This window comes from Chlorocebus sabaeus, chromosome 13 (genome assembly GCF_047675955.1).
Source record: "Chlorocebus sabaeus isolate Y175 chromosome 13, mChlSab1.0.hap1, whole genome shotgun sequence".
NCBI classification, from domain to species: Eukaryota; Metazoa; Chordata; class Mammalia; order Primates; family Cercopithecidae; genus Chlorocebus; species Chlorocebus sabaeus.
The window spans coordinates 30648228-30664901 of record NC_132916.1 but is presented as its reverse complement, the minus strand read 5'-3'; the positions used below and the strand labels follow the sequence as shown (position 1 = coordinate 30664901).

General features: G+C 40.7%; 1 protein-coding gene across 1 annotated transcript in view; it reads right to left on the bottom strand.

The window, feature by feature from the left end:
* CRYBG1 (crystallin beta-gamma domain containing 1) overlaps positions 1 to 15109 on the bottom strand; it is a 202339-nt gene extending 187230 nt beyond the window's left edge. Inside the window, exon 1 of the mRNA XM_008007456.3 lies at positions 14922 to 15109. Coding sequence (XP_008005647.3) covers positions 14922 to 15094 — 173 coding nt within the window. The 5' untranslated portion in view covers positions 15095 to 15109. The remainder of the gene's footprint in view (positions 1 to 14921) is intronic.
* Between the last annotated feature and the right edge of the window lie 1565 nt (positions 15110 to 16674).

The window sequence follows — 16674 nt, the reverse complement described above, 5'->3', positions numbered from 1 at the left end:
AAAACAAAACAAGATACAAAAGCCATCTAAATTACTCGCTCTATAATTTCATCTTTACTGCTAAGCTATATGAAAATATGTACCAAAAAGGAACACAATGTTAATAGTGTAATCCATAGATAGTGAGATTGTGAATTATTATAACTATAGCAGTCCTCCCTTATTCATGGTTTCAGTCACTCACAGTCAACCGTGGTCCAAAAATCTTACATACAATAAGATATTTTGACACAGAGAGAGAGAAATACCATATTTATGTAACTTTTATCATAGTATATTGTTATAATTGTTCTGTCTTATTATTTACTGTTGTTAATCTCTTACTGTGCCTAATTCATAAATTTAGCTTTATCATAGGTACGTGTATGTAGGAAAAAACATAGTATATAGAGGGTTCAGTGCAATCAACAGTTTCAGAAATCCTCAGGGGGTCTTGGTATATACACCCCCATGGGTGAAGGGGAACTACTCAATATGATGAAGACTCCAAAGCAGCTAAGCCAAGTGTATCAAAAAACAAATGTATCAAAAAATAAAACTGGAGTCTCAAACCATAAAAGAACAGTTACTGGAGATGTTCACCGATCTGACCACTTTCATAGAACTGGACAGGACATTTAACAAGTGATGCTAACCAATTGAGCCTCTTTAAGGAAGATAAAGTGGTACCTTTGGGCCTGGAATCTGACTCATGAGATGAACACAAGAATAAATGGGGCATATTTCTCTATTACCTTCCACAGTTCACATCATACTTTTTCTCCCACCTCCACCCTAACCCCCGCCAATGCTCTCTTCTATTTATTTATTTATTTATTTATTTACTTACTTACTTACTTACAGACAAGGCATCACTCTGCCTTCTAGGCTGGAGAGCAGTGGCTTAATCACAGCTCACTGCAGCTTTGAACTCCTGGGCTCAAGCAATCCTCCTGCCTCAGCCTTTCGAGTAGTTGGGACTACAGGCACATGCCACCACACCTGTCTAATTTCAAAATGTTTTTTATGGAGACAGAGTCTCACTATGTTGTCCAGGCTGGTCTCAAATTTTAGCCTCAAGTGATCCTCCCGCCTCAACCTCGCCAAGGTGTTGTGATTATACGCATAAGCCACCATGCCTGGCCACAGTGCTCTTTAAACAAGGTATATACAGAGGTCTGTATCATTATCTTTAGAAACATTAATCATCAAAAAGGTTATGCCTCCCCCACCTCAATATGTCATTCAAAATAAAATCAATTCTAAACCCTACAACAAAATTTAATATCTGAAAATAACACAGAACTTTCAGGTGTATTTTGGCTTTTTTTCTCTCTTTTATTCCTGCTTTGCTGATGTTGTAAGTACATGTTTAATTTACTAAGTAGGTAGTCTAGCACTGAGTACTTATATCAGTAAAGAACTTAGTGCTAGAATGTATGTATGTGTATACATGTAGAATGCGTCTATATATACAAACATATATATCTATATGTGTATCTTTATAGATACATAGATATAAATAGAACCATCCATTCAGAGAATTTCTATACACTAACATCATCAAGTGTTCTCTGGAATTCCTTTAGCAGTAACAATTACACTCAAGAAATATAAATTCTTCACCCTCTGCGGGGATTAAGTTCTTTTATCGCTCAGCCTCTGTCTTGAGCATATTTGTTTTTAGCTAGACATCTTGCTCTGTTGCCCAGGCTGGAGTGCAGTGGCACGATCACAGCTCACTTGAACTCTTGGCCTCAAGCAACCCTCCCACCTCAGCCTCCCAAGTAGCTGGGACTACAGGGGCATGCCACCCTGCCCAGTTAATTTTTTTCTTTTTTTATTTTTTTAAAGAGACATAGTCTTCCTATGTTGGCCAGACTGGTCTCGAACTCCTGGCTTCAAGCAATCCTTCCACCTTAGCCTCCTATTGTGTTGGGATTACAGGCGTGAGCCACCGTGCCAGGCTGTCTTATGTATATTTAAATATTTTCTCTTCTTTATGATAGCGGTAAGTGTAGCAACTTTTTATCATTTTAATGTGAATATTACGGCTTTTCTAGAAGATTGGGGAGTGAGACTCAATTTGCCAACCATAGAACTTGAACTGGTTTGCCAGCCCACACTCCAGGGCTTCACATATAGCAGGTGTCTATAAATGTTTGTTTAATAAATGAATTATACTAGTGCAGTTTCACTGTCACACTTACTTACCTTTCTGAGTGTGACAAACACAGTCACTGAAAACCACACATCAAGACCACTTTGGAGAGAAGTAACAACTGCTCCAGTACAGTCACACATAAAAGAAGCAAACCTTCTGCTTCAATTACCATTATCACTGGGTAATTGCTTCTAAAATTAGAGAAAGTCTATAATAAAAGAGTGTGGTTTAAGATAAAGTAGCAAATTTCCAGTTGTACTTTGGAAAACGAACAGTATTAATGACTATTATTTAGGCTTTAAGCCAACAACATGTAATCTAAATACTAGAGCATATAAACGTCCAGTCTAGTAAAATGGAAACAGAAAGTTACTCTTTTCTATGACCTACTGACAGAGAAGTTAGCTCTGCGTATACAATAATATTCATAGAAACTAATGAACATTCTTAAACATAATTTTAAAACTCTCTCACATACATAAAAATCAAAATAAAACTCAGTTTTGAGAGAAATGGGCACTAAAGACAATTTTACTAGTTCTTATAAAGACAAAGATTATTTACAAGGTTTTCATAATCCTTTTACATCAAGTCTCTAGATCTACATCTTTCATGCCAACAGTATCACCTATGAATTTGAAGTTTAGGTCACCAGCATTTTCTTTCCTCTTTTGGGGTTGTGACCTTTACGCAGAGTGAAAAATCCTCAACATTTGTCACCTTAGTTCCTTTACACACTCAGTGAATCATCCCAGTAGCAGGTACTAAGACTTTGTGGCTAGATTGGAAATCAGGTGCAACAGGTTTAGTTAACACTTCAGGAACTGAGTCACAGATCATTTCAAGTCAGGGGTTCCCAGGAAAACAAGAATGCACCATTAACTTTATAAGGCATATGAATTCTTTGTTCCTGGATACCCTTCTGAACAATGGGACCAGGTTGGGTGCATGTAATCAAAAGGAGGAAATGCTTCCCTGCTCAGGGAGATAGCTCTGAGAGTAAATGGGCACCTACATTTCTATGGGAAGCTTTATTCATCAGCTAGTTACCTCCCCTGTACACACACACCCTCTACCAACTACTCATTCAATGAGCTTTAGTTTTTTCATGGTGAGGTGAAAATATTTTGAGGTTTAGAGCCAGAAAGAAGTATTTCAAATACTGCTCTGTCATTTATTAGCTAAAATACTACTTTCAGGTTTTGTCTTCTCAGTTATAAACATGAAGAAAGAATTTGGCACACCTATTTGGCACAGCTACTATGAAGATTAAATGAGATACACTGATATGAAAGCAACTGTCACATAATAAGGAATTGTTCATGTCCCTTGTCTTATATATACTTGAAAAAAGTTCCTTATGTTTATTTAGTTTATAGGAGAGATTGAGAATTATCTGGCCAAAAATAATCCTTTTCCCTCATTCCCGCACGCCACATCCATTTTTCTCAGTAAACATGCCCAAACCCAACTGTTGTTATTAGGTTGGTGCAAAAGTAATTGCAGTTTTTGCCATTAAAAGTAATGACAAAAGGCCAGGCACGGTGGCTCACGCCTGTAATCCCAGAATTTTGGAAGGCCAAGGTGGGTGTACCACCTGAGGTCAGGAGTTTGAGAGCAGCCTGGCCAACATGGCCAAATCCCATCTCTACTAAAAATACAAAAATTAGCCAGGCACGATGGCATGTGCCTGTAGTCCCAGCTACTCAGGAGGCTGAGGTGGGAGGATCACCTGAGCCCAGGGAGTCAAGGGTACAGTGAGTTGAGATTGTGCCATTGAGCTCCAGCCTGAGCAATTGGAGACCCTATCTAAAAAACAAAAAGTAATAACAAAAACAAAGTAATGACAAAAACCTCAATTACTTTTGCATCAACTTACTCTTTTGTTCTTTGTTGATCAGTTATGGAGTGGCATTAAGATATAAATTGGTGCTCCTCTTTGTTTAACTTCTGCTGACTTTGAGAATTAGTGGAATCGTAGCCAATGTATGCTTATACACAGAAAGGCAACCAGAAATTCTGCAGTAAGTGAGAAAGCTGATGCATGAATTCCTGAGGAGCGTCTCTGTAGGAAGAAACTGCATGATGATGAAGACATCGCCTCTCTACATCATCAACAGTTATCAGCTGTTCTGATTGGTTATTTCCTTATGGGCATACAAAAAAGCTTTTAATAAAAGTGAAACAACAGGAAAGGATACAAGTAAGTGCCAGCAATGCACCTAGCTACTAAGACTTCTAGGTCAAAGTACTTGAAACCTTTTACAGGGCCAGATTACAAGAATCACAAAATGCAAATTAGTAAAGGTCAAAACATTTGAGCAAATGCCAGACATTCAGTCCTACTTCGCTTTTATCTTGAAAGAAATCCAAAATCTAGTTTTAGACAAGCTTGTTTAAACACGTTTACTGATACACAGGAATACAAGTGCTCTTGTTTCAAACCCTAAGTATGTTCCAACGTAGGACTCCTGATTGATAATTGAGTCCACTCCAGACAAAATTGTTTTGGATAGCCAATACAAAAGAGAATAGTTCTGTAATCCCACCCTTGTAGTAACTACATTTTCTTGTTTTGCTGATAATAGCCACTTAGTTCATGGGAGCTAAATAGTAGGGAAGGAAGCCAACAGTGGGGAAGGAAGCAAGGCAGCAGAGCCAAGATTGGCTGGCAAGGCCTGGGTGAGCCTCCTCCGCCCAGGCTTGAAAAGGCCAGTTCTTAGGTTTGTAATGACATGTATGATAAAAGAGACACTGAATTTCAATGTGAATGTCAACAGTTGCTTCAATTATCATACCTTTTCCTAACAGCAGATGCAAAAATACTCAAGCTGTGCTTTCATGAGATATTTATGAATCCATCAGTATTATGAAAACATTTAAGTGACAAATTATGACTAAATTATATTATGTGTTACAGTACCAGCATTACATCAAGCCTTGTAAAGGGAGTTCTTGCATAGATACAATAGCATACTGATAGGCTCTATCACTTTAAGTGACATTTTGTTGTTATAAAATATGGCTTGTGCAAGCTTTAACTTTTTAAAAAATCATGAATTGAGTTATTTTTAATTTTGTTGGCTTTTTTTAGGTAGTAGGTGAGGTACTGATTATAGTCGAAACCCGGAAATTATCCAGTATGTCAATAACCAGACTATAGGTGCCGGTTTAATAACTAGTAACTCAATCTAGGGATCAGACAGTCTCATCGTTGTTGGCTTATGAAACTAAGGGAAGATTTCCAGGAGAATAGTCATCAGGAAGTTAGATGAGTCAGTTGGGTTCCTGTCAAAGGTGGGTACAGGCCAGGAGTAGAGGTATAGTATGCAATGCAAGAGAACCCAAAAAGACAGCTAAGAAAAAATCAGAAAATCTGAGTTTTAGTCCTGCTTCCTCCACCCGCATTACCTTCCATGAACTTCAGTTTCCTTATCCTCAGAATGGCGATATGGCCTTATCTCACACAACCCTTATAAACTTCAAGTGGGATAAAGTATCCACAACGGTTTGAAATCCTTGAAGTGTCAAATGTAAGGTGGAACCTGTATTCATTGCCAGGGAATCCTCAAGAATAAGTTAGGAGGTAAAACCAATGGATTCAAGTAGCACGGCTTCTAGAGGCCTAAAGTGAGAGCAGCCAGGAGCAGCTTTCTGCAGCAACTGGTAAAGCAACTACTTGAGAAATTCTGCCATCCCTATTTAGCATGGGCAGCAACTAGAGGGCCCCCCATCTACCACTTATCTCTGACCTTGCATTCTACTGCCTGTGCCCGTGCAGAAGAAGGGGTATGAACTAGATCCACCTCTTGGTAATGCCTTTTTCTGACACAGCTTGGGCAGAAGCCCCAAACTCAGAATCTAGACATGATACTTTCATTGATAACACATACTTTTGAATTTCTGTTTTAAAATATTTTTTCTTCTAAGATTTTAATGAACTTATATTTCTATTAATTAATACATTTTATCTCCACTACTTAACATAGAAATTGTCTAGTACAAAAACTTAATTTGATTTCCCATATGTATTTTAATTTCTACTCGTGAGATCTGGAGGCTGAATGAACTCATATAAGAATATAAAGAAAGCAGCATTAACCACAGTGATTAACCTGCAGTGATTAACTACAAAGACTCAAGACCACCAGTTGGGAAATCCCAGCCTCACTCTTATGAGCTCTGTGACTTTGGCCAAATAATCACACCCTTCTGTGCCTCATTTTTCCTCAAGATGGGGCTAATAACAGGGCCTACCTCTGAGGAAAGTTATGAATTAACTGTAATGGGTTAATATTTGTAAAGCACTTAGAACAGTGTCTGATACATAGTGCACATTGAATAAACTGCATCTCTCAATTCAAATCTTGATGGAAAACAATGTTTTCACAAACATGGTCTGAAGTTATTATAAAGCACATGCTTCCTCTATTTTCTTATCTTATATGCAGCACATATTATTTTGACCCTTGATCCTAGTCATAAGATTAAAAAAGGAATCCAAAGACTATCATGAGCTTATGCTACTACTTATAAACAAATTTGAAAAAAATTAAGAGGTGTACTGTGCATGGTGACTTTATGTAACTGTTGGCCAAATCTTTTATTTGAGCTGTCGATACTACCTTTGGAATAACTCTAAATTCTCATGACTGAGACTCAGTTAGGGTTGCTAGCTTGAAATGGCACAAACAATAAACACAACCAGAAGCCAACTTTCTTCCCCACAGTATCTTTTGCCAAGCTTAACACCAACCTACTTTTACTCATTTAATTGCCATTTATGAGAACGTAACAAACAAAAGGCACTTGTTCATTGTGTTTCTTTTTGTGTATGTTAGCTACGGGTGCAACCTTTACTTGTCTATAACATGCCAGTGAGAGAGGTTGGGGACACTGCAAATGGATTCTGATTCTCTGCCTCATTTGTATGTCCTTGGGCCCCCTGGTACTTTGTCAAAATTTGTGCTTTCATGAGATATTTATGAATCCATCAGCATTCTGAACACATTTAAATGACAAATCATGAATAAAATATATTATGTGTCACAGTACTAGCATTACTTCAAGCTCTGTAAAGGGAGTTCTTGCATAGGTAACAATACATTGATAGGTTCCGTCATTTTAAGTGACATTTTGTTGTTATAAATATGGTTCCTTCAAGCTTTCAATTTTGTTTGAAAACGTGAATTAAGTTATTTTTTTAAAGTAGTAGGTGAGGTACGAATTATGGCAGAAACTCTTAAACTATTCAGTATCTCAGTAACCACACTATAGTGTATACTGTATACTGGCTGAATAATTAGCAACTCAATCTAGGTCTCTGTTATGAGGGGTCATTGTTTCTCTTCCACTGAACAGACCCATCCAGAAGATGCACAGTGCTGTAAAGGCAGCATTAAGCAAGGGCTTGCTCTCTAGAGGGAAGACTTCTCATATATTTGAATCTGTACAGGTATGTTGATGAGGCATTTGGGTTAGCCCAATGCAGCTATGTTTTAAGGGAACTGTAGATGAGCTAATGAGACTTGTAAGCAATTTGCTGGTCGTTCTTGCCAAGCTCCTCACAAGCATTAGACAGTCATACATCCTATACCTTGAAAACTCACTTTGGGACAAGTTTTTCAAGGTAGATAGAAGAACACACCATTCAAGCTTCAAATGATCTTCTCATGTTGACCAGACACAGATTTTGAATACATAAATCACTTTTCTTCTGCATGGACATTCCTGAAACATATCTGACCCCTTAGTTGAACTCAAACTTTAAGACAGATGTGTGTGTGTGTGTGTGTGTGTGTGTGTGTGTGTGTGTGTGTATCTTTTTAAGAGATGGGATCTCACTATGTTGACCAGATTGCTCTCAAACTCCTGGCCTCAAGTAAGTGATCCACCTGCCTCCACCTCCCAAAGTGCTGGGATTACAGGTGTCAGCCACCATGCCTGGCCCAGATATGTATTTTTAATGTTCATAGTAAGATGTGTATTTTGAATGACTATTAGGAATTGGAAATTATTTCAACATCTAATATGTTCACTACATGGTTTTAATTGTGGACAAATACTACAGCAGCAACTCACTATCTCAGCTTACAAAAAAGATTTACTCATGTATTATTATGATTATTTTAGAGACAAGATCTCACTCTGTCACCCAGGCTAGAGTGCAGTAGAATGATCCTAACTTACTGCAGACTCCAACTCCCGGGCTCAAGCGATCCTCCCACTTCAGCTTCCCCAGTAGCTGAGACCACAGATGTGTGTCACCACACTTGGCTAATTTTTTAAATTTTTTTTTGTATAAGCAGGGTCTGACTTTGTTGCCCAGGCCGTCTTGAACTCCTAGGCTCAAGCAGTCCTCCTGTCTCAGCATCCCAAAGTGCTGTGATTACAGGCGTGAGCCACTATGCCTGACCTGCAAATAACATTTATACTCAAAAGCCATACATTCTGACGAAACTACTAATGAGAAAGGGAGTAGATATATATTTGAGGTTGTTTTTGTTTTTGTTTTTGTTTTTTTACACAGAGTCTGGCTCTGTTGCCCAGGCTGGAGTACAGTGGTGCAGTCTTGGCTCACTGCAACCTCCGACTCCCTGGTTCAAGCAATTCTCCTGCCTCAACCTCCCAAGTAGCTGGGATTACAGGCATGCGCCACCACGCCTGGATAATTTTTGTATTTTTAGTAGAGACAGGGTTTCACCATGTTGGCCAGACTGGTCTCAATCTCCTGACTGTGTGATCCACCCAGTTGAGCCTCCCAAAGTGCTGGGATTACAGGTGTGAGCCACCACGCCAAGCCTGACATTTTTTTAAAAAAAAGCTAAAGAAGAAAAAAGAAGTGAACTTAAGTTTCAAAGGTGCTACTAAAGGTCCCCAAAAGGGTTTATGTCACCGCCACTTGATTATGGAGAGTAGATTATGATGGAAAGTGTAGAAATAGAGGGTGAATAAAGTAATACAATGACAGAGATAAGTGGCAAATGATTACCCTATGCTAAACTCAGACCCCTAAATCACTTCAGAAACACTCCTGTAATGTCAAGTATAAAGTTTAGCCTTGGCTTCCTCAGTGAGATGTGTTAAGACTTTTAAGGCACTGAGAGCGCATGAGGGGTCTCCCTTTTAGAGACCAACATGAACATCCAAATACTCCACGGTACTTCAAAACTTGACAGACCTGGTTACAACTTCTGGGCTTCTGAAGTTTTTTACTCCACTCACAAAGTAACAATGTGTGTATTAATACTACTACCATTACTATAAAGACAACAATAATGACAACTATCACTGCCACTATAGCCCCTGCTGCTGACCACCACCTTTCCTCTATCCAGCACTTGCTTTGAGCCAAGCCCTGTGCTGGGTGCTTTACATAGATAACATCCAATCCTCCTAGAGCTCCATAAAAAAAGTGTAATTGCCTCCATTTTACAGGTGAAGAAACTGAGACTTAAAGAAGTTAAAAATCTATCCCAATGGCAGAGGCAGATTTGAAACTAAGTCTACCCAACACCAAAGTCTACTAGCCTTTGACTGTGGCATGCTTTCAGAGGTACTATTTACTGAGCTTCTGTTATCTGCCAGGCACTAGGCTAGTCATTTTCTTAAAAATGCAAGTCTCAAAAACAATGTTAAGAGATAGGTCACAGATCATAAAACAGAACTTAGCAGGGTAAAATAACTTCCCAAGAAGCTCACAGCTAGTACGTGGCAGACTTACTTTTAAATTCCTGGTTTACACTGGTGAAATAAAATAAACCTAAAAATTAAAACTCTTTCCTTTAGTATAAGGAAAACAAGAGGGAAAACTCAGTACTAACCAGTTTAAATCTAACATTACATAAAACAAAAATAGACTTACCTGGCTATGTTTTTTATGCTAGAAAATAATTAAACCTGTTTAGAGTTCTAAGCACCAAGCCAGCCACAAAAGACTGGAAACAAGAATCAATTTTAAGTTAAGAAGACTAACACTCTACACAGTTCCAGAACGCTTTCAAATCACATTTTAAATGATTGCTCTTTTTCTGAAGAAAAAAGAAAAAGCCTCCAAACAACAATAGTTTATCCTTACAACATTCTAGTGATATAAACTGGGAGTTAGTTGTTTTCTCTTCATAGAAAGGAAAGGTCCACTGAGTACAGAAAAACTAAGGGATTGTCTATAATTCTGAAACTTGAGCCTGCTGGCCTTTACTCAGAGGTAGATGCCTGCCTGCCCAATGAGGATGCTCTGCCCTTGACACTAGCTACACTTTTCCTCTAACTGAAACAAGGCGGGCGATTTTCACAGGATTATGTCCATCCGTTGCTTGAATTTGGCTCTCCTGCAGACAGCATTAATATTTGCTTCTAGATGTGGGGTTCAATTCAGTTCAACTGTGATACTTTTTAATTCACTGCTTTTTTAAAAAATATATAGCTTCTTAAACAAAGAACTCAATGGAAATAATTCACTGCTTTTGACCTTTAGCTCAGAACCCACTTCTAATCAAAATATCAAAAAATGTGGCCATGTGAGGTGGCTCACACCTGTAATCCTAGCACTTTGGGAGGCCAAGGCGGGAGGATTGCTTGAGCCTAGGAGTTTGAGACCAGCCTGGGCAACATAGTGAGACCCTGTCTCTATTTATATTTTTTTTGGTTTTGTTTTGTTTTTTCCGAGACACAGTCTTGCTCTGTCACCCAGTCTGGAGTACAACGGCACGATCTCGGCTCACTGCAACCTCCACCTCCCAGGTTCGAGGAATTTTCCTGCCTCAGCCTCCCAAGTAACTGTGATTACAGGTGTCCACCCCTACCCCTGGCTAATTTTTTGTATTTTTAGTAGAAACAGGTTTCACCATGTTGGCCAGGCTGGCCTCGAACTCCTGACCTCAGATGATCCACCCACCTCCACCTCCTAAAGTGCTGGGATTACAGCTGTGAGCCACCCCGCCCGGGCTTTTTATGTTTTACTTTTTAAATATTTTTAATATTAAAAAAAACAAAAATAACACAAAGTGGCTTGAATAGAGAAAATAAAAAGAAGGGATCACTTTCATTATATAGCAGAAAAACGCACAAAATTCCTACTCAAAAGGAGGCATAGGCAAGATACTAGTAAGAAAAAGAGAAACAACTCCCACTGATTGAGCACTCACTATGTGCCAGCCACTGTTCTGAGCACTTGAAATGCATTAACTCATTTATTTTTATAACAAATCTTATGACTGCCATTTTGTGAATGAGAAAATTGTGGCACAAAAATGTTAATAACTTTCCTACGATGATAGGATTCGGTGTCATGGTAAGTATTAACAGAAGAACAAGAATTTAAATCCAAGTAGAGAATCCACATTCTGAACACATTATTCACAAGACAGAGTATAATTTAAAATGTGGTAAATGACAGTGCCACTAGTGGCTGCTAAGTGGCCTGGCCACAGCTTGCCATGCTCTTTCCACCACACCACTAGACCCTCTAATGGCAAGAGAATTACGGACTAGACAGGGGATGGGGCTGACTCAGGAGGGCAGCAACTCTATCTTTGTGGAAAATAACATATGACCATGTTTACCAAAACCCAGCTGGAAAAAAAACTTTAAGAGTAAATTTTGGAAAGAGAAGTAGCCATGTTCAAATTATTTTATATAAGGAAATAATTGATTAGAATGTCTATACCAAAAGCCACAAATATTTGCAGAATACAAAAATCTGACTTTAATAAACTTTAAATAATCTTTGGACTGGCAAGCTTTTCTTTCTTTCTTTCTCCTTTTCCTTCTTTCTTTCTTTCTTTCTTTCTTTCTTTTGTTTTTTTTTTTTTTTTTTGTTTTGTTTTTTTTTTTTGTTTTTTTCATACAGAGTTTCACTCTTGTTGCCCAGGCTGGAGTACAATGGCGTGATCTCGGCTCACCACAACTTTCATCTCCTGGGTTCAAGGGGTTCTCCTACCTCAGCCTCTGAGTAGCTGGGATTACAGGCGTGAGCCACCATGCCCGGCTAATTTTTTTGTATTCTTAGTAAAGATGAGGTTTCACTATGTTGGCCAAGCTGGTCTTGAACTCCTGACCTCAGGTGATCCGCCTGCCTTGGCCTCCCAAAGTATTGGGATTAGAGGCATGAGCCACCACGCCCAGCTGGACTGGTAACCTTTTCGAGGAAAAGAAGCTCTTCCTAGAGTTGGATTTTCCCCTATCCAAACCTATTTTTTCCATTTCTTCCATTAGACCTTTGCTTTGATGATGATGATAATGATGATGATGATGATGACGACGACGAGGATGCTTTTGCATTTACTGAGTTTCTACTTTATGCTCAGAAACGTGTTAAAGTTTTTGCACTTAATAACATAAACTTTCATTTAATATTCACGACAACCCTACAGAGTCAGCATCCTATTGTCTCCATATTACAGATGAGGAAAGTGAGATTTTAAGAGGTGAAATAACTTGAGTTATTAATTCAATAATTAGATAAATTCATGTCTATCTGACCTAAACACCCATAATATTAATCAAATAAGCAAATAGGGGTGGTTACCTGACTGTCCCCTCCTTATTTAGAGACAAAAAACACAGTGAGTGCTGCACATTCCAGCCAAATTCCATCACTTCCAAGTACTGGACTGAAATGAACCGATATAGTCAGGAGGCTCAAGAGAGTCACACTGGGCAAAGACTGGCTAGAAATCTAAGGGTGCTTTTGCCACTCTCTTTAAACCAGAAAGAAGTACACTCTCTTAGAAGTAAATGAAATATTTATAAAGATGATCTAACTAGAAAAACATCCCAAAGACAGACCACATTTATTAACACAAAGTTCATCAGGGTTCTGAAGGAAAAAATGAGGTGTTTCAAGACTGCACTAAAATACAAAAACTCAAGGAGAGAAGTAAATCTCCTATTTTAAATTTTAGACTAAAATGTATTTACATTTGAATACATTATCTATAGCTGTATATTATTATGTTTTGATAAGCAGTAAATCATGAGACTAGATCTTAAAAAGAAAACCACGATGGAAATGTTTAAAAAATTTACTGAGGTAATAGAAAATAACTTCAATGCTGTGTACATTATTATTAAGTATTTTGTTAGAAAGCATAATCTATAAATAGGCACAGTAAATGTTTGCATAAGTAATATATTTCTACTACAACTGATTACCAATGTGGATGATAAAATATGAGAGAAAAATAAAATGACTTCTCTCTTAGCTTTCCTACCCTTACCCCCTCACACCTAGACCTCCCGCTCCAACCACTTGCGCTTCTCAGGAAGTGCCACACTCTTCTAAGTGCTGGTGATGTGCACAGTTCCGCCCCTGCCTGGAACTCGCTGCTCCTCCCTGTTTCTGCCTAAGCCACTTCACCTATCCTCCTCCAGGAAGCCTCCGAGATCCCCTCCTCTGTGCTGGCATCTATCATTGCACTTTTTGGTATCCACAAGAGACTAAGAATTCTTTGATGACAGAATTATTACTGTCTCTCATTGTTTTTTATATCACAGCACATGGCACTTAGCTAAGGTACTCAATACAATAAGTGAATGAAAATAGATTGTAAAATTGACTTTTTTTTTTTTTTTTTTAAGAAATAAAAGGAGAGGCCGGGCGCAGTGGCTCACGCCTGTAATCCCAACACTTTGGGAGGCCGAGGCGGGCGGATCACCAAGTCAGGAGATCGAGACCATCCTGGCTAACACGGTGAAATCACGTTTCTACTAAAAATACAAAAAATTAGCCGGGCGTGTGGCGGGCGCCTGTAGTCCCAGTTACTGGGGAGACTGAGGCAGGAGAATGGCATGAACCTGGGAGGCGGAGCTTGCAGTGAGCCAAGATGGTGCGACTGCACTCCAGCCTGGGCGACAGAGCAAGACTCCGTCTCAAAGAAAAAAAAAAAAGAAAAGAAAAGATATAAAAGGAAAAATATGTCTAAAATGCAAATCTTGTACAATTTTATTCTGGCCCTCATTGTTCATAGGGCGTATTTTAAAAACACATGTAGAAGGATTTACTGGACATTGTCAACTGTCCGTCACTATAAATATTTCACACCTCTGAGCCATGTAAACACGCTGTTACTTCAAATTGGTTATTATTCAACGAATGCATAAACTCTGATGGTATAGTTGAATAATTATACATATAAAATAAAACCACTTCAAAACCATGATAAAAATTAAAAAGTACAATGGTAACTACAGTTTGGATAACTAGACGCTCCCTAGCTCTGCCACTGGCTCCAATGGGGAGAAGCCATTTATCCTTTGGTCTCAGTCCCTTCACCCATGAAATGGGGGTAACCATTCCTGCCACTTCCTCCTCCCTTCGCATCTTGCGAGGAGAATGGGGGTAAAACATCTGTAAGAGCACAGATCTGACAGATATTCACAATAAAGAGCTTTACGATAAAGGCACTAGCTCAAAAGTAGTGCCTAACCCCAAAGAAGAGTTCTCACTATCACTTCCGACGGTAACAACCCTCACTCCCCGCCGCTCTGGTTAGCAGGCTGATGCAGGAGGCTCCTGCATGAAGACTTTGCAGTCATACTAAAGGTCACATGGGTGGGCACAAGTTCCTCTCGCCGGTGCTTGGTCTGAGCCAAAAGCCGCGAGGAACTTGGTCACCACCAGCGGCTACGATCGCTCCCCTCCGGACCCAGGTAAACCTGCAGAGTGAAACAGACCCCGGGGCTTTCCCCTCCTCCAAGTGGGGTCAGGAGCCGAAGGGCCAGAGCAGCGGGAGGAGGAGAAGGAGCTGGGACTGGAGGGCTCGGACGAGGAGCTCACCTGGCCTCGCCGGCAGGCGCCGGGAGCGGGTGCGGAACGAACACCCCACAGTCAGGCGGCGCCGGCTGCTGCTTCTTTTTGGAGCGCCAGAGGTGGAAGGTGGTATGCTTCTTAGGGGGCCTGCACTGGCTGGGCTCCCCGGGTTCGCCCTGGGCTGGCGGGGACAGCGGCATCGTCTTGTCCTCCTCCAGCTGCGACTGCCGGGACGCGATCCTCTCTGCCGCCCGGGCCCTGTGGAAGAACACACCTGGGCGCCAGCTCCCCAGACTTTCCCAGCGCGCCGTGGGACCCCGCCCCCTCGTCGCGGATGCGGGGAACGGCAGCGGGTTGCAGAACTAGCACCACGCGCAGCGCGAGCAGCACTGCAGCCCGAGCTCTTGGGGCGGGGGGGGGGGGGGGGGGGGGGGGGGACCCAGCCGCGGGAGAGCGCCCCCTCGCTGCGCGGGTGGCAAGGGGCGCGAGTCCAGGTGAGGCGCGCGAGCCGGGAGCCTCAGGTGAGGCAGACACGCCCCGGCTCCCCACCCCCGGGCGCGCGGCGGCCACGGGACAGCGACACCTACTGGATGCTCTGGGCACCGCGTCTCCCGACACTGCATCCCAGGCTCTAAGCTGGGACCCAGAGCCGGTCAGGCTTTCACAGCGCCTGGGTGCAGCGGCCATTGTCGCCTGCGGAGTTGTTGGCTGCTCTTGGCCTGTGACAGGCTGGTAGGATGAGTCGCTGCTTAGCCACGAGCCCCGCCTGGAGAAGGATGGGAGAGGCACATCCCGGGGGCGGGCCGCCCAGCAATTAGGACTCTTCCACTCTGATCTTTGGGTGACTTGGGCAATGTCATGTGCTGGTGGCTTCTGTTCCTGTTCGTGAACACGGGTGGCAACTCTGCCAACTCCTCTCCTCTCTCAAGAGCCTGAATAATTAATTTGTACTCACATCTCATAAAACACAAAAGGATTTAAAAAATTAAAAACGCCAGAAGGGAATTAGGCATATTCCCTAATTCCCAAAGGGCTTAATAGATCCCTCGCAGTAAATTAAATGCCAGTCCCACAAGGTATTTACATCATCTGCATTACTGTTGATGACTTTCTTGTCTTAACTTCACAGTCATGGCTAAATAGCAAAGGAAATTAATACTTAAGCAAAGTAAGTAAACGAACAATTATTTTGGGTATCATTAGAGCAAAAAAAGTGCAAGAACTAAGTACTACTTAAAAATTCAATGCAGTACAAGATCTTCTTTCATGGTAATAAGTCTTTATTTTCCTCTTGAAAAACACAACTCATTCATTCGTTTATTCTGTCATTCACAGAACATTCATTTTTATTTGTTTTTATTTACATTCTTATCAAGATGTAATTTATAGACAGTAAAGTGCACAAATCATAAGGATAAAACTCAAATTTTTACGTATTTATGTGGTTGGGGTGTAAAAAGTTTTTTAATGGAGAGTTCACATTGTCCTAGAAAATTATTCTGTATGTGGCTTTTAAATATATGATTATAGGCCGGGAGCGGTGGCTCATGCCTGTAATCCCAGCACTTTGGGAAGCCGCGGCAGGCAGATCACTTGAGGTCAGGAGTTCGAGATCAACCTGGCCAACATGGTGAAAGCCCTTCTCTACTAAAAATACAAAAAGAAATTAGCTGGGCGTGGTGGCAGAGGCAAGCCTGTAATCCCAGGTACTTGGGAGGCTGAGATATGGAAATCGCTTGAACCCAGGAGGCAGAGGTTGCAGTGAGCCGAGATGGTGCCA